At 42.7% G+C, this 27,400-nt stretch overlaps 2 protein-coding genes across 2 annotated transcripts; one reads left to right on the top strand and one right to left on the bottom strand.

Annotated features, from left to right (window-relative positions):
• The first annotated feature begins 52 nt into the window (after positions 1 to 52).
• On the top strand, positions 53 to 11,651 carry mmut (methylmalonyl CoA mutase). Its single transcript, XM_086019895.1, has 13 exons — positions 53 to 157; positions 860 to 1,267; positions 1,692 to 2,059; positions 2,720 to 2,877; positions 3,765 to 3,936; positions 4,051 to 4,299; positions 4,444 to 4,555; positions 4,660 to 4,775; positions 5,148 to 5,263; positions 5,774 to 5,905; positions 6,088 to 6,235; positions 6,515 to 6,682; positions 7,352 to 11,651. Exons 2-13 carry the CDS (start codon positions 892 to 894, stop codon positions 7,478 to 7,480), a joined length of 2,244 nt encoding a protein of 747 aa, XP_085876021.1. The 5' UTR covers positions 53 to 157; positions 860 to 891; the 3' UTR covers positions 7,481 to 11,651.
• On the bottom strand, positions 7,962 to 22,122 carry opn8b (opsin 8, group member b). Its single transcript, XM_086019899.1, has 5 exons — positions 22,072 to 22,122; positions 12,387 to 12,626; positions 10,269 to 10,562; positions 8,990 to 9,318; positions 7,962 to 8,920 (listed from the first exon to the last, which is right to left on the bottom strand). Exons 2-5 carry the CDS (start codon positions 12,481 to 12,483, stop codon positions 8,600 to 8,602), a joined length of 1,041 nt encoding a protein of 346 aa, XP_085876025.1. The 5' UTR covers positions 12,484 to 12,626; positions 22,072 to 22,122; the 3' UTR covers positions 7,962 to 8,599.
• Positions 22,123 to 27,400: the final 5,278 nt, after the last annotated feature.

The following is a 27,400-nucleotide window of genomic DNA, read 5'->3' on the forward strand; positions in this document are numbered from 1 at the left end:
AGAGAGGACGCTTCTTACTACTTCTGGTTTTGTGGTTCAGAGTTCATAGACTCCCCGTCTCTTCCAATTGGCTGACGGCTAATGTCATGAGAATCCATTGGATGGACGCACGCACGCCTTTTGTCAACCTTTAAAGACCACAAGAAGAGTAAACAAGGTCAGCAAAATATTAAAATGTAAAAGACAGTCTTGCGATAATATGGCCACAAATAAATGCTCAATTTCGTCTACGAAACTTCAAAAATATTAGTTCGCCACCGTTAGCTATGAGGGGCTACGTAGCTGCTACACTTAGCTTAACTTTTTTTCTTTTTCTTTTTTACCCACTTAATCTTAACATCGTCTCAATTTGTCATGAATGGACATGATTTCTTTCATATCCCGGCTAACGTGTTGATTATCATTTGGCTTTATTATGGTCTCTATGATGTAGTGTAACGTTTTTGACTAGCTTTTAGCTCAAGATGCTAAAATGGCGTTTATAAACTATTATATGATATTGAGTACTTCTCAACTATTGGCACCTTGGGAACTGCTTTGTCGCATTGTTTATAGAAGTTAAGAACTATAAAGAAAATATAATGGTCAAAAACAGGCCATTTATAAACATAACTACACATGCCTACGTGTTCAAACGACAAACTTGAATATGACAACTACATGTACAAAAACTAATATAGTTAGCTATCACAAATACGACCATATGACACCATTATTATTATTTTTTAAGGAAATTGAAAAACACAACTTCTAAAGTGGTAGTCGATTACTTTTCTGTTGTTGACAGAAAAGGGCTGCACTATTAAAAAAAAAAAAAAAAAAAAAATGCTATTGTTTCAAGTTTGCTTTACCTGGTCAGGTCATCCATGCACGTGTGAGCCTGGGGGAACCATGCTGACGGCACAAAGAGCGTGCGCCACCGCCCGGCTCTTGGCCAGGGTGCCCCTCCACACCTGCGGGATCCACACCTCGGCCCCACGTCAAGACCAGGTGGAGCTTCACCCCCAGTGGACCGCCCTGGCCAAGAAGCAGCTGAAGGGAAAGAACCCAGAGGACCTGATATGGCACACGCCAGAGGGCATCGACATCAAGCCGGTGTACACCAAGGCCGACTCGGATGCGAGTGTGGACGAATTACCAGGGGTATTTCCCTACACTAGGGGTCCCTATCCCACCATGTACACAAGCAGACCCTGGACCATCAGGCAGTATGCGGGATTCAGCACTGTGGAGGAGAGCAATAAGTTTTATAAGGATAACATCAAAGGTAGGGCAGACTTGTGGGAAGTGGGAGTTTTACTTTGAAGTAAAAAAATAAAATAAAAAAATTACCGAAAATATCCAAATCAAAAGTCACATTCCTAAAACAATGGTTTAAATTATTCTTTTCATTCTGAATCTGCCCTTGTTTTTTATCTAGCACAGGGTTCCAGACTTGCGACACTGTAAATTGACTTGCAAAGTAAATATTCATCACACTAATTTTCACAATATTACCATTTATATGGGTTGAAGTGTGGAGCAGAAGTTTATCAGCAACAAAATATAAATATTCAAGGATGCGAGTAATTATTTATGTAGAAAAAAAATCTGTACATTTTCAATACTTGACCTTATTTTATGATCATTTGCTGCCATTTTGTGACCAAATCCGTCATGTCCATTTTCATGTTTTCCCTTGTGAATCTCAGCCGGGCAGCAGGGCCTGTCGGTGGCCTTTGATCTCCCCACGCACCGCGGCTACGACTCGGACAACCCGCGGGTGCACGGCGACGTGGGCATGGCGGGCGTGGCCATCGACACGGTGGAGGACATGAAGATGCTCTTCGACGGCATCCCGCTGGAGAAGATGTCCGTGTCCATGACCATGAACGGAGCCGTCATCCCAGTGCTTGCCATGTTCATCGTGACGGGCGAGGAGCAGGGCGTCCCCAAGGCCAAGCTCACCGGAACCATACAGAACGACATTTTGAAGGAGTTCATGGTGCGGAATACCTACATTTTCCCACCGGAACCTTCCATGCATGCCATCGCCGACATCTTCGCATACACCTCCCAGGTAAGTACTGTCAACCCTTGTGTATCGCAGGGAATGCGTTTCACACCCACCTGCAAAAGAAAAATCTGTGATATTGAGAGCCCATATAACGCAGTGGCTGTTAAGAGTGTGGGAATAAGTGAGTTTAAACCAAACCCATTTAATTTTTTCAAAGGTCTTTAAGCACACTTTTAAAATATGACAAATACATTTACATGCATAATATATGCAAAGAGAGCAAGAGCAATGGTTAACACAAAAATATTGTACAGTGTACCGATCCATTTTTGTTCACAAATAAATCCGTTTTGTAAATTACAGCCGTCACTTTCTGTAGGCCTAAAAATCAGGATTACAGCAGTGACGTTACATCATTTTGTTTTGTTTTTCTTCTTTCAAATGTACACCGCCTCAAAGTAAATTAGTGTGCCAATATATTTGACAGTGTAATTAGACCTAATATAAACACGTGTTAACACCAAAATAGGTATTAGCTATACAAAAAAAAAACGGAGAAATAGCAGCACCGCAAACCTGAAACCTGCGATGGTGGTGGGTTTACAGTATTCTTAAGAACTACGATGGACGTGAACGTTGAACTGCAATATACCACTCTGCAATTCAAAAGTCATATTTTGTAACCCGGCTGCTTTCTATGCTAACGGTTTATCATTTTCCTAGCACATGCCCAAGTTCAACTCCATCTCCATCAGCGGCTACCATCTTCAGGAGGCGGGGGCCGACGCCATCTTGGAGGTGGCCTACACCATCGCCAACGGGCTGGAGTACTGTCGCACGGGGCTCAAAGCCGGCTTGACCATCGACGAGTTTGCACCCAGGTAAAATGATGGTCCTCCCCAATTTTTCGGGTTTGGAATTCATTTTACATTCACCGTAGTTCGGCCCTTGTCCTCCCCACACCCGCCCCCACCCCCCAGCTCTAATGGTACGTTCCAGTGCAGAGGTCAGACTCCAAACAAAAAATGAAATTGCTTTCATTTCAAAGTGCTCTTGTGGCCATTTGGCGCCACCATTCAACAACTGCAATAACGGTACATCGACATGAGGGCTAAGCCCTCCTGAGGCTGCGGCAGACGCAATCTTTTCACAGATGTCACATCCAGTGAAAAGCTTTCTCACAAAACCCATTATCTCCTTTCAACAGGCGACCCGAGCCAGACATGCCATTCGCAATGTCTAACAATAGACAACTTGTTCTCACTAGACTTTACTTGAAAGACTTTGACTTTTTATCTTTTTGAAAACATTTGCTACAGGGACAGTGGAACCTCTTTCCTATCAGGGGCTATTTCATTTTTAGAAGGTCCTAAATAAATATTAAAAAATAATACATTTAAATCAAATTTGTAAAAAATGTTTTTATTTTATTTCAACTTTAAACTTCATATTTTGGATGTATTCAACTATTCAACTTCAACTATTTGTTTTTAAGTTGAATTGTAATTCATTTATAAGTTAAGTTAAAACGTTAATTGATCTTAACTTTACATGTAATTTTATTTTACTTGTAATGTAAATGTTTAATAACATTTAAAATGTTAATTCATCATTGTCATTTAAACTCAAATAGAATTACAACTTAATTCAAAGTGTAGTGCAAATATACTATATATATATATATGTATACATACATATACACACACACACACACACACACACACACCCACACACACACACTAATGTATGTGCGTGTGTACGTACTCAGACTGTCGTTCTTCTGGGGCATCGGCATGAACTTCTACATGGAGATCGCCAAGCTGCGGGCGGGCAGGAAGCTGTGGTCCACGTTACTGCGAGAAAAGTTCCAGCCACAAAACGCCAAGTCCCTCCTCCTACGCACTCACTGCCAAACCTCCGGTTGGTCTCTCACGGAGCAAGTAAGTCGCTCTCCATCATTCACCATCAGGATTGAAAAGTGTCTGGTCAATTTTATTTTGCGAAAGTCTCCCCTAAATATCCATTGGAAGTTAAATTCCCATTCCCATCCCCAGGACCCGTACAACAACGTGATCCGCACGGTCATCGAGGCCATGGCGGCCGTGTTCGGAGGGACGCAGTCGCTGCACACCAACTCGTTCGACGAGGCCCTGGGTCTGCCCACCGTGAAGAGCGCCCGCATCGCCCGCAACACGCAGATCATCATTCAGGAGGAGTCGGGCATCCCCAAAGTGGCCGACCCGTGGGGGGGCTCGCACATGATGGAGTCCCTCACCGATGATCTCTACAACACGGCCTTGAAGGTGCGTGAGAAACAGAGGCTGTACAGACGGATCATCATCATCATCCTCTTCAAACTCTATAATTAGATCATTATTGGTATACCTACGCGGCTTTAAGTGTATTCTCTCAATATAAATAAGACATTGTTCTCCTTTTCCTTTCAGTTCATTCAGGAGATCGAGGAGATGGGCGGCATGGCTCGGGCGGTGGCCGAGGGCATCCCAAAGCTCCGCATCGAGGAATGTGCGGCGCGCAGACAGGCCCGCATCGATTCACGTACGCCAACGCTTGCATAATCAATGTTTCCATGCGTTGCGACAGTCGAGCCTCCGTGTTTCGAACCGATGACCTTTGGAAACGCCTCCCACGTTCTTCTCCAGGGTCGGAAGTAATTGTCGGTGTGAACAAGTACCGCCTGGAGAAGGAGGAGACGGTGGAGGTGCTGGCCATCGACAACACACTGGTGCGACAGAAACAGATTGAAAAGTTGAAGAAGGTAAGAAAAATGCCAAGCGCACTTTTAATGCTACTTTGAAAAAAAAAAAAAAACACTTTAGGGCTTTTCAAGGAGCACAAAAATGTTATTTTTTAGGGGTTAAATACATTTAAAAAAAACTTCTTCGAATTGATGAAATAATAATAATGATAAAAAAAAAAAAATACACATGATCAAAACAATAAAGGCAAGGTTAAAATAACATACAATGTCGTTTGTAACCATTATCCATTTTGACATTGTTCACTTTCATAACAGCATAAAAATAAGCTTAAAAATATTACTCAAACAATATTGTAATTATAATAATGAATCAAATACACAGATTATACATACTCTACGATGTAGAGATAAGTGTCATTTTCGTGACAGGTGCGGGAGAGTCGCGACACGGACGCCGCCAACAAGTGCCTGGCAGCCATCGAGGAGTGCGCCCGCACACGAGAGGGAAACCTGCTGGCTTTGGCTGTTGAGGCGGCACGTGCCAGGTTTGTACTTGAAAAATATTTTCGAATCATTTTTGTATTTTCTTTTTTTTTTTTAAATGTCCAATGCAATCGAATGAATGTCTGTTATTCACAGACTTTTGCTATTTGCACTATACAGTACTATACAATGCAATACAATTTTATTTGTATAGCGCATTTCACAATAGCTAGAGGCAAAATGTCTTCAGTAACAAGAGTTAGAAATAAGTTAACCACCCTGACAAAACTTAATTTAAAAAAGAAGTCCTGTATTGTGATGCAATAAGAGTAATAACACTTACTGTACTAACAACACTTATGATATATTATATTAAAAAAAGACATCTCTACATCTGAACATTCTTTACTATCATACAAGCTTAAAAACAATTTTGAAATCTTGTAATGAAACAAATGTAATGTAATTGTGAAGTTTTAAATATTAAAATGATAACCTTTCAGTCATCTCGGACAGCCTATTTTTAGTTTAAGATGTCGAGTTGAGTTTTTTTATTTCCTTGCTGAGTGCAGATGTTCTGTTGGAGAGATCACAGACGCCATGAAGAAAGTGTTTGGCGAGCACAAGGCTAGCAGCCGCATGGTGAGCGGCGCGTACCGCAGCGAGTACGGCGAGCATGAAGAAATCGCCTTGGCTCTCAGCAGGTACTGCACGTAAAGAGTCAGAAACAATTTTGGCTACTTCCTGAAATTAGCATAAATGTTGCAGTAGCTACTTTAACACACAGCAGCAACACATACAAGAGCACATACAAGAAAATAATAAGTACTCACAGGCATAGATTCATTCATCACAAATAATGTTGATCCCCATAACAACAATGCAGAGTGGCCGAATTTAAGAACCAAGAAGGGCGGAACCCTCGCCTCCTGGTGGCCAAGATGGGTCAGGACGGCCACGACCGAGGAGCCAAGGTGATCGCAACCGGGTTCGCAGACCTTGGTTTTGACGTGGACATCGGGCCGCTTTTTCAGGTTTGGACAATTCTCCTCCTCAAAACAAGTCTGGATGGACAGCGCAGGGCCAGTATTGATTCATGCAAACATACTATCTTTGTTTGCAGGTAATGTTGTAATGGATATTAATATGTACAAAAAAATACCCCGACCAAAAATCGGGTGATTCTTGCCAATTTGAAAAGAGTTAATATCGGCTGATTAATCGGTCAGGCCCGACAAAAAAGCAAAGGTAGTTACCAAATGGTGTGTGACTGACTTCTGTACTTATGGTGGTTGGTGTCCGCTGTCCACCAGACGCCCGCGGAGGTGGCCCAGCAGGCAGTGGATGCCGACGTTCACTGTGTGGGCGTCAGCACGCTGGCCGCCGGTCACAAAACTTTAGTGCCCGAGCTTGTCAAGGAACTCCGCAAGATGGGGCGACCCGACATCCTGGTCATCTGCGGGGGCGTCATCCCGCCACAGGTAATGGCCAGCTTGGCTATGTACAGTTGATATAAAAAAGTCTCCACACCCCCTGTTTTAATGCCCAGTTTGTGGGATATTAAAACAGAAATGAGACCAAGATAAATCATTTCAACAACTTTTCCCACCATTAAGGCTTCTGCTAGACAGCTAAAGAAATGTCAAGAAAAGCCTACTAGAATAGCTTAAAGATTAAATGAACATTTCAATTCGTTCTAATAATAAATTGAAGTATAATAAATTTAACAGTTGAAATACATTTTAATTTAAGCGCTAAAATAAAACATAAATATTCTGTTTAAAATAAATAATGCAGTTGCCTTTGCCATATTAACATTTAAAGTATCAAATTGAAATTGAAATGAAATATCAATGAGCATTTCATTCCAACTAAGCTGAAATAAAATTATATCTAATTCAAGTTGTAATCAAACTAGAATATACATTTAAAGGAAAGAAGTTGAAATTTAAATATTGGAATAAAAAGTGGGAATAATATAGAAGTTCAAAGAAATTAAATGACAAGATAATTGAATGTAATCTACCATTTAAGACAGAAATCCACTTCCAATCAACACATTTCAGAAGAACTTTTATTTGTAAAAGAAAAAATGAATAAATAAATAAAACGAGAGTAAACATTAACATCGGCACCCTGTTGAAACGCAGGACTACGACTTCTTGTACCAGAGCGGCGTGAGTGCCATCTTCGGGCCGGGCACCAGAATCCCGCAGGCCGCCATGGACGTGGTGGACAACATCCACAAGAGCCTGGAGAACATCCGACAGGTCATGTAAAGGCCAGCTAAGCTCTTTACATTAGCAAGGAAATGTATCCCACTTGCCATTTTCAAGACCTTTTTCCTCAAGAGGAATGTTATCCACTATCAAATGGTGTTGATCATAATAATGATTAGAAAGAAGCATGACGTTTTGTTTGTCTTTTGCCTTACCAAGCATATTGGATATCATCCATATTTGTATATTGTGTATATTTTTGGGGAATTAAAAGCTACACAAGCCTAAGCTGTGTAAACTGAACCTCCTAAACTCAGTCAGCAGCAAAAAGAGAGAGAGAGAGAGTGTAGATAATGAAAATTATTCACCTTAGCTAGCATAAAGCATCTTAACTTCAACTAAGGTAATTGAATTAAATGTTTATTAAATAGTTGAGGAAGTGCAGTAAGCCATGACCTCTTCTATGAATGGCAACAGGTGAGATGTACTTTATGCTATCTTGTGGAAGATCATTTGATTGTTCTATATACCACTGGCATAGATAGAGAACAAATATATTTGCAATTAACAATGTTTTTCGGTAATTTTCTGTGGCACACCTGTTGATCTCTCACGACTGCACTCTGGTTGGGAATCACTGTGCTATGGAACACAAGCTAAGAGTGGCCATGCGCAAGTCTCCCTAAAATTACGACAACTGCATGCAGCGCAATGGTGCATTGTAGTCGTAATCACTTGTTTTTATTTGTTTCCATGCTGGTGCATCTTCACGTGATACCAGTCCGCCGCGCAAAAACGGTTGGGGACAGCTGTGCTGTACGCAAAGAATAACGCTGACATAATTGACTACTGGACTTTGACTGGACTTTTGAGACAACAGTGTTGACAACAAAAAAAATCGGTGGTTTTGTTTTCCAATAGGGGTCGCAGTTTTTCCATCGCAGTGAGTCAACAAGACTGCAAGGGTTAGTTGTCGACTGTCATTTGTGCGCCGTTGTCCAGTTCTGCCGCGTTTGATCGTGAAGCCTTGACCAAAAATAACAACAGGCCCTGGCAAAACATAGATTCACACTCCAGTGGTTGATGTTTTTAACCTCACCGGAGATGTCCGAAAACATCCGCTCTCCTCTGAGCACAAACCACCGCGGGCGCCACCTTGGTCCAGTTCTCAGTTTCCCTTCAAACCAGCGTGGTCGCTACGGCTTCTTTAGAGCCCAACTGGGACCCTCCTCTTCCGCCTTGCCGCCCGGCATCCCCGCCGTCCTCGCCTCCACAACATCCGGGCCGGCACCGCAGCAGCCGCTGGACCTCACGCTTGAAGCTCTGGCTGAAAATGTAGTAGATGACGGGGTTGCAGGCCGTGGAGCTCTTGGCGAACATGCAGGGCAGCAGGCTGACTTGGGGCGGTAACGGGCTGCCGGGCCCCACGGCGGACCACAAGCTCACCGCGCTGTACGGAGACCAGCACACGATGAAGCTCACGCTGATCACCACCGCCATCTGCAGCACAGGGCAAGGGCGTTAGCGCCCCAAGTGTTATTCAGGCGCTCCGATCCGGACAATACTGACCGTGAGCAGCCTGCGGTGCAGTTTGAGTACGTTGGATACGCGTCGCCCATGTCCCACCGACTTCCTGTAGGCGACATAGAGTTTGATGGCGATACCGAAGTAGCAGCATACGATGACGGTGGCCGGCAGAGCTAAGTTGAAGGAGAACATGGCCACCACGAAGGAGGAGTCCTCACGCCTCAGGCGGCCCCACGCCAGCGAGCAGGACAGGCCGAATGGCTCGGGACCGTATCGGCCCCAGCCCAGGACGGGCAGTAGAGCCCAGAGCAGTGCGTACAGCCAAGTCCACGAACACAGAAGCTTCATTTGACGCCAGCTCACCTTGTCCTCTGGATAACATCACATCCATAAACATTGATACCGTCTTGTTACCTCAAAACATGTAGGTAAATATAGAAAGAAGATTCGGTATGACGGACGGTACGCCAGTTCTCTTTCTCTCTCCTCTCAAATGGACTTTTGTATAACATAATTATGAGGAAAACAAAAGAAGACGCTTGTTACTCACAATTGTTAAATATCCATTTTTTTGCAGTATAGAAAATTAGACCTTGCAATGAGTTAGAAAATGTATTCCACCATTATGTGACTTTGTGTAACTAAATTAGACAACTGTGCACAAGTGTTTCACAATTACTTTCAAACTCATTGCCACCATTTAAAGTGCCTCTGATTTACGCCAAATAAAGTTCAGATGTTTTCAAAGTTTTTCCTGACATTTTTGTAGTCACATCTTCCAGGACAAAGGGGTGAAGGAGTTTCTGGCAAGTACTGGCTGATTAGTACATGTGACAACAATCTCCCATTTTCCACACGTGTCTGTGTAATGGGGTAAGATGGCAGGATGGACGTCTTCACTTCCAAAGGAAAAAATATGTAACATACATTAGCTCGGAAATGCATGTGAGGAAGCATGGTGCTGGCAGCATCATGTTTGAAGCTTTTTTCTTCACCTGGATCTTGGGCCTTAGAAAAAAAGAAGAGAATGATGGTAGATGGCAAAAAAAGTACAGGTATTGTCAGGAGAAGCCTACTCGAACTGCTGAACTTTATTTGGGGTTAATCAGAGGCACCATTGGGGCAGGTGTGCGTTGGTTCACATTTAATTGAATCTAAGAGTCGACTTATGTTATGTTTTGTTGCCCTTAATCACAAAAGGTACAGTGAAGGCACGCAATTCTAAAATGGAATTTGCCTTGGTACTGTTAAAAAAAAAAAAAAAAAAAACTTGATAAAAAGATACGCAATGTAGAGGGCCATGAATGCTTTGGCTACTTACTGGGCGATTGCAAGTCCAGGGAGACCACAAAACGCACGAGGGCCAAGAGCGTGAGGTTCATAATGCTGGCCACGCCGAAGAAGAAGCCGGCCAAGCCGTAGTAGAGGCAGGCGACGTCCCCCCCTAGGAAGCGGTGGCTCCAGGCCGAGGCCACGGCCAGAGGGTACATGGTGACCGCCGCCCCGAGGTCAGTCACCGCCAGGTTGACGCTCAGGAGCTCGGGGGGCTTCATGCGAGAAGAGCGATTGAAGGCCATCACCAGAACCAGCAGGTTGCCCCCGATGGAGAACACGGCTAAGACGCACACAAAACGTCAGGGTAAGATGTGTGTGCGCAAGTTGGCGCCGTTGTGGGCGTGAACACGGCTGATTAGCTTCAACCGTGACAGGTTTAGTGAAGGCCGGGTGAATGGAAAGTCCCAATACCAGTCGTTAACTTCACAATCTGGATGGAGAGGCTTTGAAGATTGGGAATTGGTTTTGGAAGTCGTGAACAGCTCTGTAATCCACTGGAAGCGGAACAGGGAATCTCACACTTGGTTGTCATGCTAGCACAACCCCAAAACATCCACAGGGAGAGGGTCGGTGGCGGCAGGCGGAGGCGATCGAGGGATGCGGCAGGGAGGTCAAAAGATGAAGAAGATCAATCCGCGGAGAGTCTCGTTTGGATGCGTATCCAATATATTGTCTATAATAATGGACGATTATTGTGTATATATTAATCATGCATTCATTCATCAAATGCAATAACGTTCACTATTTGATTAACTGTATTTTCTTCAAACACAATCCAGACGTTCGCAGGATGCTTTTTGTATCGTGTAATTACTCACAGCAGAGCAACAAACATCATCAAGGACACCCACCCTGGCAATCATTTGTTTGCAGGTTCAAACAAATAATTGCCATGGTGGGAGTTCGGAACATGCAAAAGCCACACTGACTCAGAGACATTTTGTTCCAAAGGGCCATCAACATCCAAAACAATAAATACTAAACATACCCCTGTACTCTCTCCTGCATTATTCAAGTGCTCTGTAACTCTCAAGTGAATTGCTTGGATTTAAATTTGCACAGTATATTTTCACACTGTCATATTTATTTGCTATCCAAAACATTTTCCAAGTGCAGTACCTCAACATAAGTGCATTGTATCTCACGGGTGCTCGAGTCTAGTCTGTACTGTCTCACCTTTTTGTGTTTCGTTTCATTCGTTTTTTTAAACTTTTATTTCTTTTCCTGCACTTTGCATGTCGTGTCTTTTTTCATTTTCACACCATACTCTCACTATACTGTCCACTTCCCCTGTTTTTGTATCACACCAAAGGAGTAGCATTCCAATTTTGTGGTGCACCACAATGACAATAAAGGCTATGCTATTCTATTTGAATTTGATTAAATCAATTTAATCTAATCAATGTTCAATTCATCTTCCAGTATAAGAAAACAATATTACATGATTGCGTAATGTAATTGTAATTCAAATCTATTTGCATATATTCCCCCCACAACGTGCTAAATGAACTGCGCAGCAAGATTAAAGGCGTTCTCCCGAATGCGTCCGCTTAGTACATCAGCTTCAACATCTGTTTGCGTGGACAGTCAAGTTTCCGCTCATTTTTGCAGACACAAACGAAATAAACAAGTAAAAAGATTAAACCAGGCACACAAGTACTTCCTGTCTCAAACTGAATTGTACTATTATTCTCTTATCGTACATTTTATATTGACAATGTCGTCACAGAAGCCTCAAATTGCATTGTATCATCTCCACCAGACCCCTGCCCTTTTAGTCCCTTTTAAACACCCCCCCCCCCCCCCCCTGCTCCATCATCATTAACCAACTTCATATAGGATATTTATAGGTGGCGTTTACATTTTTTGTGCCGCCATATTCTTTCATTATGCCCACCTCAGGGCTTTTTACTACACTTCATCAATATTCAAATGGCACCCGTATTGAGTCTTTGGCTGATGCTTTCTGCAAAGTGCTTTTGTGCAAAACCCAACAGAAATGCATCATTTGATTGCTTGAGTCTGAGTGAGCTGAAGATGTTTTGCAGTTTACAAGTGTCAAAGTCATCCACGAAAAAGAAAGTCTGGTATAAAATGAACTTACTAATCAACAGCAAGTAGGTGCCGGCGCCGATGTCCATACTGGGCGACAGCGTGGAGCGGTAGCGGTCATACATGGGCGGCGTTGGAGAAGAATCCATGTTAGCGGAAAAAGGAGGAGGAGATGGACGTCAAGCTGCCGCGCGATGCTGTCACATCCATATGTGCTGCTCTCACTCCTCCTTCCTCACATCAGCCTCAACGCAGCACGCATCTCCATGGAAACCGTGGAGCGATGATGTCACTTCGGTGGCCACACAAAAAATGTTGACAGACAGAAACGACGCAGAAGACTATATAAACACACTTGCAAAGACAAGTGAAGTGACACGATGTGGATCCCTTTCTGCTATTACATCGCAAAGAAAGCAAAGACGTCCGCTGCGCCAGTAAAGACTGCTGACGAAGGTCAAAAGTTGACATTTCTTCAAATCTTGGCTGGGGCAGCAAAAAAGGAAGGAAAAAAAGGGGGACAAGGAGGTAAGGAAAGGAGAAGGTAAGAAAGAAATGAAAAACAAGGAATGGAAGGAACAATAGTTAAAGCTGTTTGGTCTTTATAATGAATTGTTTGGCTTTTTCTTGGGCTTATCCGCTCTGCTGTGAACAAGTTATTTTTCTTGCAAGGGATAAAAGTTTATGACCGTAAATCCAAGGCTTGACAAGCCCCACAGAAATAGCAAGTCTTTGTGATTTCCAGTAATAAAGTATTCCCGCAGAAATTGCAAGACAAAAGCAAAGAATAGTTTCACTCAACACACGGCCAATCGACCTGCCTATGATGCTACCCTGGAAGAAGTCATGTCCATTAACCCTCATTCCCATTGCGTAGCAATACCATTCACACAGCGCAGCGAGATAGGAACAACTAAAATGGAAAATGATAATTGGTGTCACATGTGGGATCTAAGCATGAACTACTCCCCACAAAATGACATGGTGACATCGTGTTTATTCTTGTATTACAGTAAGTCATATATAAAAAAATATTGAAGTCAGAGCACGCCCATAATAAGACAAATTGACATTTTCATACTGGTTGGTTTTGTTGCTATTTATATCGAATGTGCAAAAAGCTGAGCTTGTACTTTTCTAAATATCTATTTTCATCTTTGGTCTTTTACTTGTATAGCATTCTTCCACCTTCCACGGCACTCACTTTACACTGACTTCTCGCAGATTTAACAGTACCACGCTAATTCCATTGGTGGCATTTGGACCAACCCCTTGAGGATGACCAAGACTTGCTAAATCAATGGAACTACAAAGTCCCTCAGGGTCCCTTTTTGACCCCACTGAAATTAACTAATGAGCCGAGCTGTTCCTCTGCAGATACAGAGTGCATGGCCCGCAAACGCCGGCAGGTTTGACATGACTTATTTGCGTTTCTTCTGGAAACCCTTTTGTTGTGATTGTTTTTGTTGTTTTTTTTTTTAACGCCTCCAAGTCAGTAAGCATGGGCGTGTTAGTTAATGAGAGACCCTCACATCCATCGGTACGCGCTGGTAGTGGTTTGCACGATTTGGTTCACGGGAAAGTTGCCAAATCACATGTTTTTTCGAGTCGACGTTCGGCCAAACAACAACAAAACAACTACGCTGCCCTCCAAAAGTATTGGAACAGCTGTTATATTACCTGTATTATTTAAACAATGACGAGCACCGAATGCCTATGTTTCAGTTTTGAGGCAGCATTGACGTTTAATGTAATACTCAATGTGAAGATTATGGAAAAATGTGCTCAAAATATGTGTAACGGGAGACCCCGCCCACACATCTTATACTTGCCAACTCAGTCATTGGACGTGGACGTGTTTGTGCAAAACAATGGACCAGTTGCTCATACAGGGCTGAAATCTAGTCATAGACTAAAACCACTTTACTTTACTTAAAACGTTTTGACAGATTTAGCTAGCGCTAGTTTAAGTAAAGCTGCAGCAAGGAAGATAAGAGATAATCTAGGACCACATTGAACCGATTTGAATCTTAAATTAATACCCCGAGGGGGCAGATTTAACTTCAGTTCAATCTTTCCTTTCCACTGACGGTCCCAAACCCTAACATAAAACCCAAATCCTATTTCCTAACCCTAAACCATATTCCTCAGCCGTAACTCCGATACTAACCCTAACTCTTACCCGTACCCTATTCCCTAACTCTTAAGCCAAACCGTACCTCATTACACAAAGCAGAAAACATGGCACAGGTCAAGAGCAATCCACAATGGATCAACCAGATGGACTTTGCGCTCATGCTCCACTTGAGCCCATGTTTTTGTTCTAATGCCACTTGTCTAGATGCACTTGTTTTGATTGGTTTGTAACATCCCACTTCACTCGCCTACTTGGTATGCCCGTCCATTCACGATGAATCAATAATATGATAAATTACCTTTGAGGATTGAGCTGGCGTGCCGCTCTGCAATAAATAGCCACTGATAATAGACAAATAGGGAAATGTATTCATTCACCCCTGATTTGTAATTGAAGAGCGCAGAGGTGGATAATAATGAGCTACGTTTATTCTGTTTGACACTTTTTCTGATTTGTTCAAGTAACTTTTTACATTTTATTTTACTTGTCTGTACTCCTAATGCAGCATAGTTTTACGCGATTGTTTTTGTTCAGGAGAATCGCCATTTCTATTCTGCTGTGTCGGCGTTTATCATTGCGTGCGCTGTTTTGGTGCGCCAGAGAAACTTGTGTGCGCTTCCACCAACCCAACTAATGGCGTTGAATTCCATTCGACCAATCAAACGGAACCAGGCAGTCACATGACCACACATTCTCCAAGGAAGCGCCACCCATGAGCAAAATTGTCAAAGTTACTCCATGTTAATTAATATGATTATAATTGGTTGACCATCTGCCGTTGACACATTACGGCCGCTGTACAGTCGCTGAGTGTCGGTGGGCTAAATGAGCCTTATGGGCCAGCTGTTTCCCGTGCGAGTCAGCTGTCGCCAGGCACTGTACTTAGAATAGACCCTGGAGTCTGGAAGAGCTTAAGTCTTGAATTATACTTGAATCATATTAATGTAAAGTGACACGATTCTTATTTGAGCACATTTTTCTGGCCACTCTACCGACTTTTGGGTTTTAACATCACATGCAGCCAGACATGAGACTAGTGTTTTTTTTTTTTTTTTGTAAAACTCCTTTTATTGCTATCACCATAGCAACCATTTCTTTCGTCTTGCCAATGGGGGTGGAGGTATTAGAAGTAATGGGGTCGTAACGCAACAAAAGCTGGTATGACATACGGCACAATCTTAATCTAAAGCTCTTTTGGTGCCGTGACAACCTTTTCCAAATGCCGACCATTTCAAAACGCTCCAGCTGATCAAAATACTGATGTGCTGACCTCCGCATTTACCCAGCGCATTTCCTGTTGCAACCTTAATTGGCTCCAGGGGCTACATTTTCAAAGTTCACTTATTAGAGTTTTCGGTATTTGCATGATGGCTTGGTCCCAATCAAAAAGATGTACGTAGCACATCATACAGTACACCATGGACTGGTCAAAAGTCAATCCCGTTCCCAAGGTACATATGACCTTTCACATTTGCATTCGTACTACCGCGGAGCATCAGTGACTCAGTGTGCACTCAGTTGAGTACTTGAAAAGACATTTGACTGTCCTTTTGCTAAGCTGTGACACCGCCGGTCGTGTCAGAAAACACATACATGGACATTGTGCCACATGCTGACTGACTAAAGCGGTAAACAAGCAAACTATGTTTCTTGTGTACTCACATGAACAGTGTGTTGGACGTTTTTATTTCATCCAATCACTGCAACTTTTCCATGATTTGATTTTCCGTTATTTAATGCTGATAAAGGTACCCCGTCTAATCGCGGAAACACGATCAAAAGCCTGACAGACACGACGCAGCACAGACGCCAATGCGTAACTCACTTGAACGGAGAGTTGTTTTTGAGTTAATTGCAAACAATGGCTGGTCCTTGCCCCCACGATGGAGTCGGCATGCTGATCATCACAATCTCCACAACAGCAGCAGAGCGTGTAATGTCTTTTCAGATGAGGACGTCAATAGAAATGCGCCTAAAAGCTACCGTGAAAGACGAAACTCAAAAGGTGTGAACACGCGGTGAAAGTACAATCGCACGTAATGGTGTCGTTCCAAAATTCGTCTGACCTCCACTTTTCTCAACAAAGGTCACACCTCACCAGGTCAATTGGGGTGGGCAATTAATTTTGGAAAGGGTTCACATCAGAAACTGGAGCGCGTGACCGGTGACGAGCCAACATGCCAACCTCAACTTTGTCTCGATTGTTTTTAATCTATTCATAAAAAAAAAAAGCATATTGTGTTATTTTTATAAATTGCAATGTGTGTAGATATGTATTGTACTGTGTGTGGCCTACTGAAGTGCTATTAAGCACCACTAAATTGCCCTACTCGTTGCAGCAACAGCTTGGTCGAGTGTCATCCTGAAAGCCAAGCAAATAAAATCATCACATGTCTCTTTGTAATTACTGCCTTGTGCCTCTTGTTGAAATGGGAAAAAAAAAAAAAAAGATTCCGTATTCCCTTGTACCTTCTACTTAGATCATGCGTGAAGAGTAGCACTGTTATGTATGTGGTTTGTGCTTCAACACTTCAACATGAGGAACTCGACTGGAGATGAACACAGTTGTGCAAGAAGATATCCGCATAACCACTCAAGCACATCGGCCTCCTTCGGAGACAACACCAAAGTGGATGTGACGCGCGTTAATGGTGCATGGGAAGAGTGTCAGAAGTGTCCTGATTAGCATTGCTGTATGGTAACTAGGAACTAGCTGGATGATGACATTTAAAGGGCGAATACGTGCTAAAGGAGTGCAAAGATAACCTTCGAGCTGGGAATGGGAATACGTGCAAGGCAGGGAAGCAATGCACTAGGAGTGTGCATCACTCCACAAAGACTATTTGATCTGGATTTTGATATGTGGGGTGCAAAACGATTCAAGGGGCCGTTACATTTGAAAGCGGAACGATATGATTCATTTCAAACGAGTGGGACTTCGATTCGATCTAATATGGTTCGGCTCAGTTTGAGGGGGTATGACGGACTTTTTTTGTTGTCATTTTATGTAAATTGCTATGTTGAGCATACAGTTGCCACTGTGGCTGGAATAGCACACAATTCCAATGTAAATGAGGGACGCACCTGTGTCCTATGTTGAAAAATTGTGGATAACAATACAAAGTAAAATTGAAATACACTTGCATTAATACAGCTGCAATGGTTTAAAAAAGCAAATGAGGTGAACACAAATGGCAAGTGTAGATATATAGATGTACGGTGTAAATAGATATACGTATATTTAGCAGACATGTTGTTTTTAACTGCTCAAAGTGAGTGTTTGGTATTATGAAGGGGTTCTGGAGCGAAATGAAAGCGATATGACCTGAAGTGCTGTTAAGTATACACTCTGCTAGAAGCTTAATAGCTTTACAAACAATACATTCTGACACAGTTGGGATCGATAACAGTTGGCGCAACGGGGCTTGAAAAAGAATTCCTCCAAAATACGCTCGGAGATCATGAACGCGCATTGTAGGCATCCGTGTATTGTCATTGACGTCAGGATTCACGAATGCAGCACAGATGATAGATAAAATAAAAAGAAGGCGGAACTCGATTTATAATGTAGAAAATAGCCTGTTATTGTCTGTTTGGACAGAGATCATGTACAACCCCCCAAAGCATATATGCGGTCAAGCTATCACGCTCTCGTTTTTCCGTGGTCAAAACGCTCCTACGTTTTTGAGTGCGCGCATATTCTAAACCTTACGGTGAATGCTTTTCCGCATGTCGCAACTGTGCACAAAATACGCACAATGCATCATTGCCTTCACGTTCGAAGTGCCATAAAAAAAACATTCCTCCTATAAGTAGAAAATCATTCCAATAGATTCTTCTTCCTGGTGGCCCATACTATCAGCATGCGAAGTTTGGACTGATTTTACTGTACAGTTTTTTTTTAATTAGAGGCAAAGTCTGCACAAATTACAGTAGATGCAGTAGACAAATCATTCTTTCATTTGCTCCCATTTGTGGATATAAGGTTAGTAAAGTGGCCAAAATGACACAACAAATTAGAACCGCTCCCCCCAAAATAAATAAGTAAATAAATAAATCGCTTGAATCGCTCGGTCAAATGGCAAAATTCACTTGGCCGCCTGTTGCTGGCGGATCTATATTTCTATTCTTTTATTTTAAAGAGGATCAAGTACGTAATGACAGTTTACATCGGAATCATTAGGCGGGCTATGTTTAAGGAGGTTAATAAAAATTAAAACGGGCACAGTGGGCAGCTTATGGGGTCCTCACAAATGTCAGAAATGGCTTTCAAATCGTCTCCCGGCTAATGCCAATATTCTAATTGATGCTGCTGACCAACTACTTCCTTTTTTTTGAGGAGTTAAGGTGAGTTAAGGTTGCCCAAATAATAGATTAGCGTCGCCGATGTAAAATTAAAGTGTGACTTAACTGTCTAACGAATACTGCGAAATAGAAGTAAATATGCTTTATTAGTCAGTTAACTGGTCAATTGCTGTCCCAGTTAATGTCCATAAATATTTGGACATTGAGACATGCAGAAAATTGCATTCCAGCTCTGTGCAACACCACAGTGAATTTGAAATGACACAATCAAGATTTTTCAAGATTTGAGTGCAGACTTGCGATTTAACTTGAGGGTATTAACATCCAAATCAGGTGAACGGTGTAAGGATTGCAACACATTTTATGCTTTATCTAAGGGCAGTGCGATTATCATGAGTTTTGCCTGTTTTCTTCTACTTAAAGCAAACCCCGAAATGTATTTGCCTGCCTCCACGGATTCACCACCACAACCTGGCAGCCACCAAAGTGTACCTCGGCTGCACAAACGAAGGTAAAAGAACAAATTATCACAGTGTACGCACTAACTTTTAAAGAAGTGTCTAGCAAGGACGCTGTGTTTGTGTGTCTCAACAATTTGAACAATGTCGTACATTTACAGCGGCTTGACATTTACAGAGTCTTTTATTTTGTCTTAATGTATACGCAAACGTCCTTGGCGAACAAACAATTTTGTCTATGGCTCGAATGCAAAGTAACGAAATTTAAAAACAGACAAAAGAATTTCAAGCCATTTAAAAGCAATGTAAACAAATAAAAAGTAGTTTTATAATTACAAAAAGAACGTACAGCACACTAACTAGGTTTAGGAAAAAATATTTTAGAAATAGGGGGAGCATTAACCTGGATTTTATTGTTTTCCCGCTATAAAATGTGTTGTATAAATCAACGAAGAAAGAAAGAAAATTGCCATTAAAAATACTCTATCAGTATCATGATATAATATTACCCACATGGGGATATACATTGGATTTGTCCATGTCACACAGCAGCAGGTGCAAAGTGTCCAAAATAGGTTGAGATGTTGAGGTACAAAGGTAGTGCCAAATGGAACAGCAATGGCTTAGTTTTAAATGACGCAAAATACTGTTTTGAGTTGTTTTGGTGAAGTGAAAAACATGAGGGGCTGAAAAAAAAATCCACATTGACATGAGTGCTTAGAATCCACAAAAATGCTCGTATTTTATTCAAGCTGCAACTTAGGCCTGGTTGTGCAGCACTTGTTCCAAAATGAACCCAAAAAAGGAGAACCACCTCACAAGGTTACAAGGTGAGTTGACTGACAAAAGACAAGCTGCTGATACTACAAGGTTGCACTCTGAAATTGATTAATTGACCATTTAAGAGGATCTTTATTTTCTTACCGCGCAAAGTAGGATTCGTGACATTATAATTTATTAGATTTTTCACTTGTTTAAGACATAATATTTTAATGCAATTTGTTTGTATTGTCATTTTGTGGACCACCACTGATATGCAATAAAAATATTTTATTTGTTTACTTGGTTTGAACCACTGTTCTCGACGTGACTGTCTAAAGGTAAGGTATTCTGGGATGCTTTTGTGTTCAAATATAAAAAGATTTCAGCATAATAGTATGTCCAAAGATTACTCACAAAGTGTTCAGTACAACTTGACTGTTTATTTTACGTTTTATTTATATGTAGAAAAGTTGTATTTGTTGCACTGTTCTGCAAGATGAATGAAATAACCCAAATGTCAAATTTGGTGCTTGTCAGAATCTCACCGTTAGGGGGCAGTATTGCTTATCTCTTGTTTCTATAGTTGCCATCAAACCAGTTACTTCATTGTTACTAATCTATCCAGAAAAATATCCAATACTGATTCAATAAAGAAGTGATATACGTTTTTGACTCTTTTGAAGCCAAATTAAAACCCAAATCTGCCTGCAAATTCCCACATAGATGTATTTAAGTTCCATCCACGTCAAAGAAAGACCTGGTAATAAAAGTATTGAGTCCATTCTCTATATTTTTTTTTTTCTAAAATCCTTCTGCTACAAACCTGTTTCATTACACGTGAACCTCCCTGGTGGTGAAATGTACTGGAGTCAGCATTCTGTGACCTTTCGCGCAGATAAGGTTTCACTATTTATTTTTCACATAAATAATCACACTCGTTCCCCTCAGGAGAGGAGGTGTATTTATTTTCCATGTGTGAGGTCAAAAACAACTTGTTCACCTTTTCTTTTTTTTTTGTCTTTTCTACGTACATGTCAAGGCCGCAGAGCACAAAGGGCCTGTTTGTGTAATCACTCCACGCACATGCACACACAGAGGATTTGACCGATGTTTGGAGTGTTCTGTCATTGTCAATGCATGTCGCACACTCATGTTCTCTATCGAAATGATGCTTGTCACACTGTTAGATTTTGACCTGTATGGCTTTATTTGGACTTTGAGGAGGTGTGAGGTAAAAGTGATTGCTTTTGTCACCGTGGAGAAGAAGTAACAGCACATTGTGGTGCACGACCTGGAGAGGATGTCAGCAGCAGACTGGAAAGGGTGATTTTGAAGTATGCTCTGAAAAGTTTGTGGCTACAAAAATCTGTCGTTATCAGACAGCAATAAAATTGCGGTAGTGAGAGTGAACTAAAAAACAAAATACAACCGCGACACACAAGTGACCCATCTTACGGGTTTTATGAGATGGTAGCTGAAGTGACGCCAATTTTATTTATTTTTTTTTGCTTTGTCTTGTGAGCAAAAAATTTAAGATGCAAGCACTGTATGCTGGCAGTGCACGCAACACAGCTCACTTCGCAACAAGAAGTCGTTTAGCCGATAAAGCGGTGCGATGCTTCAGTTCAAGTGTACTGTCACACTAAACGTAAAACAAAGATCACAACGCATTGTGTATTTAAAACGACCACATAACTTTGCCTTTAAGTCCGCTAGCTTAATGCTAACACACAACAGATGGGGAAACGCCATAGACGGGCTAACAGATAGCATCCATGTGGCGGTTCACCAACAGTACAGTAGCTCATGTAGAGAGATGTTATGACAATGCTTACAAGCATTAATTGAATTCCCAATGGGGAGAGATTATTTGAGATACTAGTGTTTGAGTTACAAGCACGGCAACGGAACAATTGAACTCATATCTCAAGGCACCACTGTATTAGATTAAAAAAAAAAAAATATATTGCGTGAATAAGAATACAAAATATTGCATTCTAAGAATATGAAATACACAATTGGAAAACAATTTTGACAACATTACAAAGTAGGAGGGGGAAAAAAAAAACCCTTACCCGAAAGCACCAAAATCCTCGACGCAATTCTAAATTGTTGTAGTCTCTTGCGTTGAATGCACGCGGGACTGTCAAATAGTGGTGCTGCCTCCTGCTCCACCTACTCTTGTCTCCACTGGCAGCATAATAGCATCTCATGTAAATGATCACAAAAAGTGCTGGGCTAACAATTTTCCTGCTGGACAATTGGCCGGGGGGGTTGGAGGGGTGGGGGCGGTGGGATGATCAAACTGTCATGGGCTAAAACCGCAGCGGGGCGCTGGGCTCTATGTGAAAACATTAAGGCGCTCATTATCACCACTTAGCAGCCGCCAACCTGCTAAAATTGCTGCCAAATTGGCGGTCCCTCATCGAGCAAATAGGACTGTAATTGCGTTAACTGTTAATATCGCCTTCGCTCGTCTGTTCACTTCAGCTGTCCCTGCCGATAAAAACGCATCAAGTGACATTGCGATCCGGATAGATTCGCCTAAAAGCATGTACGAAGCTACTATATATAAACTCTTCCTCTCGCTGGCTTCCTGCGCGTCCGCTTCGATTGAAAAACGTGCCGATGGGATGCATGTCATCGCTGAGGAGTTGGCAGAACGCGATGACGCTTGAGGTTTGAAACCCCATTAAAAATTGTCACTTTATTTAAAGCAGCTGCCTCGCCAGCGAGTACCACATCCTTCTGGAAAAGCAATCAAGCTCAGAAGCTTGATGATCGTGGTGGTGCCGGGGGGCGGGTGGGGTGGGGGGGGGGGTGTATTAGGACCGGGCCAAATGGCGTTCAAACTGAAATTGTCCCGGTTGTTAGTTTGCTTCCCCCAATGTGACGTGAGGGCAATGAAAGCTTTTCATTTTCTTGTCAGCTGAATTACAAGCGTCTGTCCGGCGTTCCTCCGTCTCTGGGAATATTATTTTTGAAGATGTAAAAGCTGACTAAAGCATCATGTGCTTGTGTGTGGGCCTCGACCCTTGAAGCCAACAAAACCTAATTCGCAAAATCGGAAACAGCCACAGTCACCGCAGCTCCAACTGGATCATGTCGTTTTGTGTCCCTGTGTCACCTTGCCGCTACACTGCGCACGGTTTCAAAATCAAAATGACATCCTCTTATAGGACAGAATAACAATCCCCCCCTTACTTTTTAACTCATGTCAAGCACTTTGAGTTGCATTTTATTTGAATGAAAAGGGTTAGAAAATGTTTGATTGCATAAAATCACTTAAAAAAATAGACAAACAATTATTTACTGACTTCTCGTTTCAAAACTAGTTATCGATCAATTTGTTGCGATGATATAAGGCGATCATACGTTTATAGGGTTGACAGTCATAACGGCCCTCCGAGGGAAACCTTAACTACGATTTGGCCCGTGATCAAAATGGAGTTTGACACCCCTGCTACGTATGGATCAATAAATGTGCATACAGACTGAAAACAGCAATACCATTGGCAGTGGAGACTATACATGCATAATGTATAAAAAAAGTACGTGCTTAAGTAAAATATGGACACAAGGAGAGTTCAAATAAACCGTTGACCAATAGATGTAGGGTTGAAAAAAAAATCACACCTCTCTTCTGTTCAAATGGCAGGTATTTTTTCTTTTTTTTTCTATTTCACCAAAAAATGGTATTTGTACAGGGGTGTGTAGACTTTATAGCCACTGTACGTTTCCTTGAATTTTCGTGTGTCTGTGGGATCACTTAAAATGATGAGTGACGTCATTCAAGTAGGATGAAAGCGTGGCATGACTTGACATTAATTAGCAGGAACAAAGTGCACAGGGTGTGTGGGACGCACAAGTCGAAATTACAAAGAAGTTGAAAGGAGATGCCAAACCAAAAAAAAAGAAAAAGAAAGCTGCGGTTTATTTGAAATGACTACACAAGGAGATGTACAAAACAGGTCTGATCTGCTATTAAAATCTCCAAACATGCCGTCTGTATTTAAATGCCAGTCATGCACAATTCAAGGAACGAACGCTCTTGTAAAATATCCCCACTAATTTACCAGGCAGAAGAGGTCTGGCTTTAGCTTTGTTGTTTAGCAGTCAGCAGTGTTTTCGTAAAGCAAGCAAAGTGGCTGACTGTCTACCATTCCCCGTTACCCATGACTCGTTGGCAAAATCAAAAGAACAATAGACAGTCGGACCTCATTTCTGCCCTGAAAAGACCTAGTCATTTTTTGTTTCAAGTGGCCACTTTTGTAGACCTTGAATGACAAACCAGTGTTAGAGATTGAATCGGATTCCGAGCATTATTTAACCACGTCCACGAGAGAGATGGAGAACAAAAACACGTTTGTGGCCTCAAAAATGGCTGTTTTGGTTTTAAGTAAAGTCACTGTTGGGCCCTTCAAGAATGAAGTTGTTGTCTACGTTGTAAAAACTCTTTCTTGTTCCTTCCCTCCTCCATCCGTGTGTTACTGCTCACCTCTCCCCTCTCTGCTCGCTGAGAAAGAGACGGGGGGGAAAAAAAAAAACAACTGGCCCCAATTAACTTCAAAGAGGCGACTCGTTGACGCAACTCTGCAAGCAGCCAGTAATATTGCGCCCTGCCGCGAAGTCCTCCTCAGAACAGAATATAAGAACTCATTACCGGTGACGGGTAATATTAGCAGTTATTGAAACCTTGACTTTTTTAGAACCCCAGTAAACCGCCAAACCGGTAATCGACCCATGAAGGTCTCATCCCGAAGAGATCCAAAACCACCTCCTTCTACTCCGTTTCCTTCGTCTGGCGCACCTCCCAATGGGCGTAGGGGGTGCGATCCATCGCTGCTCTCGGCTTTAATTGCTTCTTGCTTCTTTCACTGAATCAGAGAAACGCCTTAGCTGTCAGTCCCGCTTTTATGTTTATACATACCATGAACAGCTTCACACATACGTACACAAAGTCGGTCAAACACACACTCGCCAATGTGGACGGCTTTTGTCCGATTCGTTCAACGTCGGCGCGGCGATTGAGTCCTTATAGCATGCAGATGGCTGGTGCCCGTCCAAGGTAAACCTCCCTCGGTGCCAGACACGGAGTCCGCGCTGGCTGCCAGCGGCCTCCGTGCTATCACGGTCTGCTTGCGTCCACCAACACGGCGACGCTCGGCGGTGGTGCGTGGGCCTAGCGTGTCCAGACACACGCACCGTCTAGTTCCTGTTGTGCTCCTCCTCCCGCCGATGTCTCGAGATGAGTATAAACAAGCTCAGAAACACAGCTGTTTATTGTTCCAGGTAGACGCAGTCAAGGCCCGCAGCGACAGGGGGGGGGGGGGGGGCAAAAACAGGACTGTTTATTTTATTTTGGGCTCTGAAGTGTGCCTGAAGATTTGCTGAACAGGATGAATAACACATTTAGGAGGAAAGAAAAGGCAAAAAGTAAAATAATCAGCACTCGAGCAGAAAGACAGAGGGGACGTGTGGGAGGGGATTTTTGCCGAATTTTTGCAAGAGCAGCACAAAACGGAGAGAGACCCCTCCCCCCCAAAACATTGGTCGCCGTCGTGATGCTTGATTTTGGGTGAGAAAATATTTAGGAACTGGGCGAAATGAGGGAGAGGAAAGGCGAAACCGTTTTGTTTTTGTCTATGAAAGTTAAAATGTTTGGCTTGGCCCGATGCCGGCGTTGCACTGTGCTTTTCTGGCGGGCCCGGAGCAGGGGTCATCTAACGTCGCCGCAGTTACACGCAATGTCTGCCACCACAACTGTGAGCGAGTGCCCCCAAGGTACTGAGGAGGTTATGTTGTGTGCTAGAATTGATTCAGCCAAAGCCCCTTTCACGCAGTTTCCAGAAAATTGGCGCCCCACAGGTATGTAACAATGGAGCAGGTTTTATTAACTTTCAGAACAAAGCTGTGATTTTTATAAATTGATCCTATCATTTTTTTTTAATTAAAGCTTCCTGCATTAATATAATTTCGATGCAGGGCGACCATTGCTTTCAACACAACAGAGTTCACCTCCAGTTCCCGGGAGTCCAAAAATTAGCAATGTAAAAGTTAAAAAAAAATGTCTATTACAAGTTGACTCACCAAAAAAGTGTCAAAAGCCCAAGAACACACAGGACATCGAACATTTCAGTTTGAAGTGGATGTTTTAGGGTCCCGTAAGATCTTTTCCCACGATATTCAGGTTCACAAAATTGTGATTTGTCATATGCTACCGTTGCTTTCGACACAATGACGGTAGAAGTTAGTCTTGGGTGCAAGACTTCCCACATTGGTCCCAGCTTTATGCCGTTCCCTTCCACACAGCTGCCGTCCCACTTCTGACACAACCTCGGAAGCCTGGCAATTCGCCGGTCAATTTAAAGTCAGACCAGTGACGGCGTGAAAAGGGTCGGTGTATAAGTGAAGAAGAGGCAAACTTGAGAGAAAGCTAAATGAACTTGTACACTTTTCTATATCCAACACGGAAGCCAGCATACTCGGGAGTCGACTTCAACCGCCGATTCCCAAGCGGTACCTTTCACACGTATGGGAAAAGCCGACCTTGACACGCAGTGTGAAAGGGGCCTGAGGACTCTCTGGAGAATGTGGACTTGTGAAGTCTGTCTGGAACAGAAGCCAGGTGCCTTATCCCATTGCCCTGCGTTAGCACAAAGATCTGAACTAGCAGAACCTTGGCGAGCATCGTCAGTCTGGCGCTCCGAATGAGATCTCGTATCGTCTTACGCGTTTGAACCCCTTTCGACGTCTCTGTCAAATTTCGCCTGTTGTGTTCGGACCTGATGACTAAAACAGATAAACTGCACTGGCGAGACACCACATTTAAATTTGCGCGTTCCAATATTGTGTCGAAGGTCCGACGCCATACTTTCTGTCACGTTGAAAGCAAATATTCAATTGCGCTACTCATAATTTGCGTCACTTGACCCATGTAGTGTAAATCCATCTTAATGGTCACGATACCTCATCAGCTTCTTTGATCCTCCAGGCCAAAAATGCTCAATTGGGCACAAAAAACATTCCGGCAGCTCCCGCATAATCAGCACTCGCCACAGTTTTCAGATGCTATTTAGATATGCCATGCTAACAAATGAGGCTTTAGCCTTCTAGTAACAGACCCCTTTATGGCGTTTCGGCGGCCCAAGTGTGTTTCTTTCTAGTGGTTAGAGGAGCTTAGGCCGTTTCCTGAGGCACGTTCCGTAATGCACATTCTCCCCCTCGGCGTGTAATTGCAGTATTATTGCCGTGAAATACTGCAGTACACAGTCGATGATTTCAGCGTTGGGCACGGCACCAGCTTGTGCCTTCAGTACATTTAAGGACTGTTTCTTTTGCTTGGGAATTGGAGTCACATTTGGCTGCACGTCTGGATCCTCTTAAATAATACAAACACTGCTC

Source organism: Filicampus tigris, chromosome 20 (assembly GCF_054856515.1).
Source record: "Filicampus tigris isolate MCC_2025a chromosome 20, RoL_Ftig_1.0, whole genome shotgun sequence".
Taxonomy (NCBI): Eukaryota; Metazoa; Chordata; class Actinopteri; order Syngnathiformes; family Syngnathidae; genus Filicampus; species Filicampus tigris.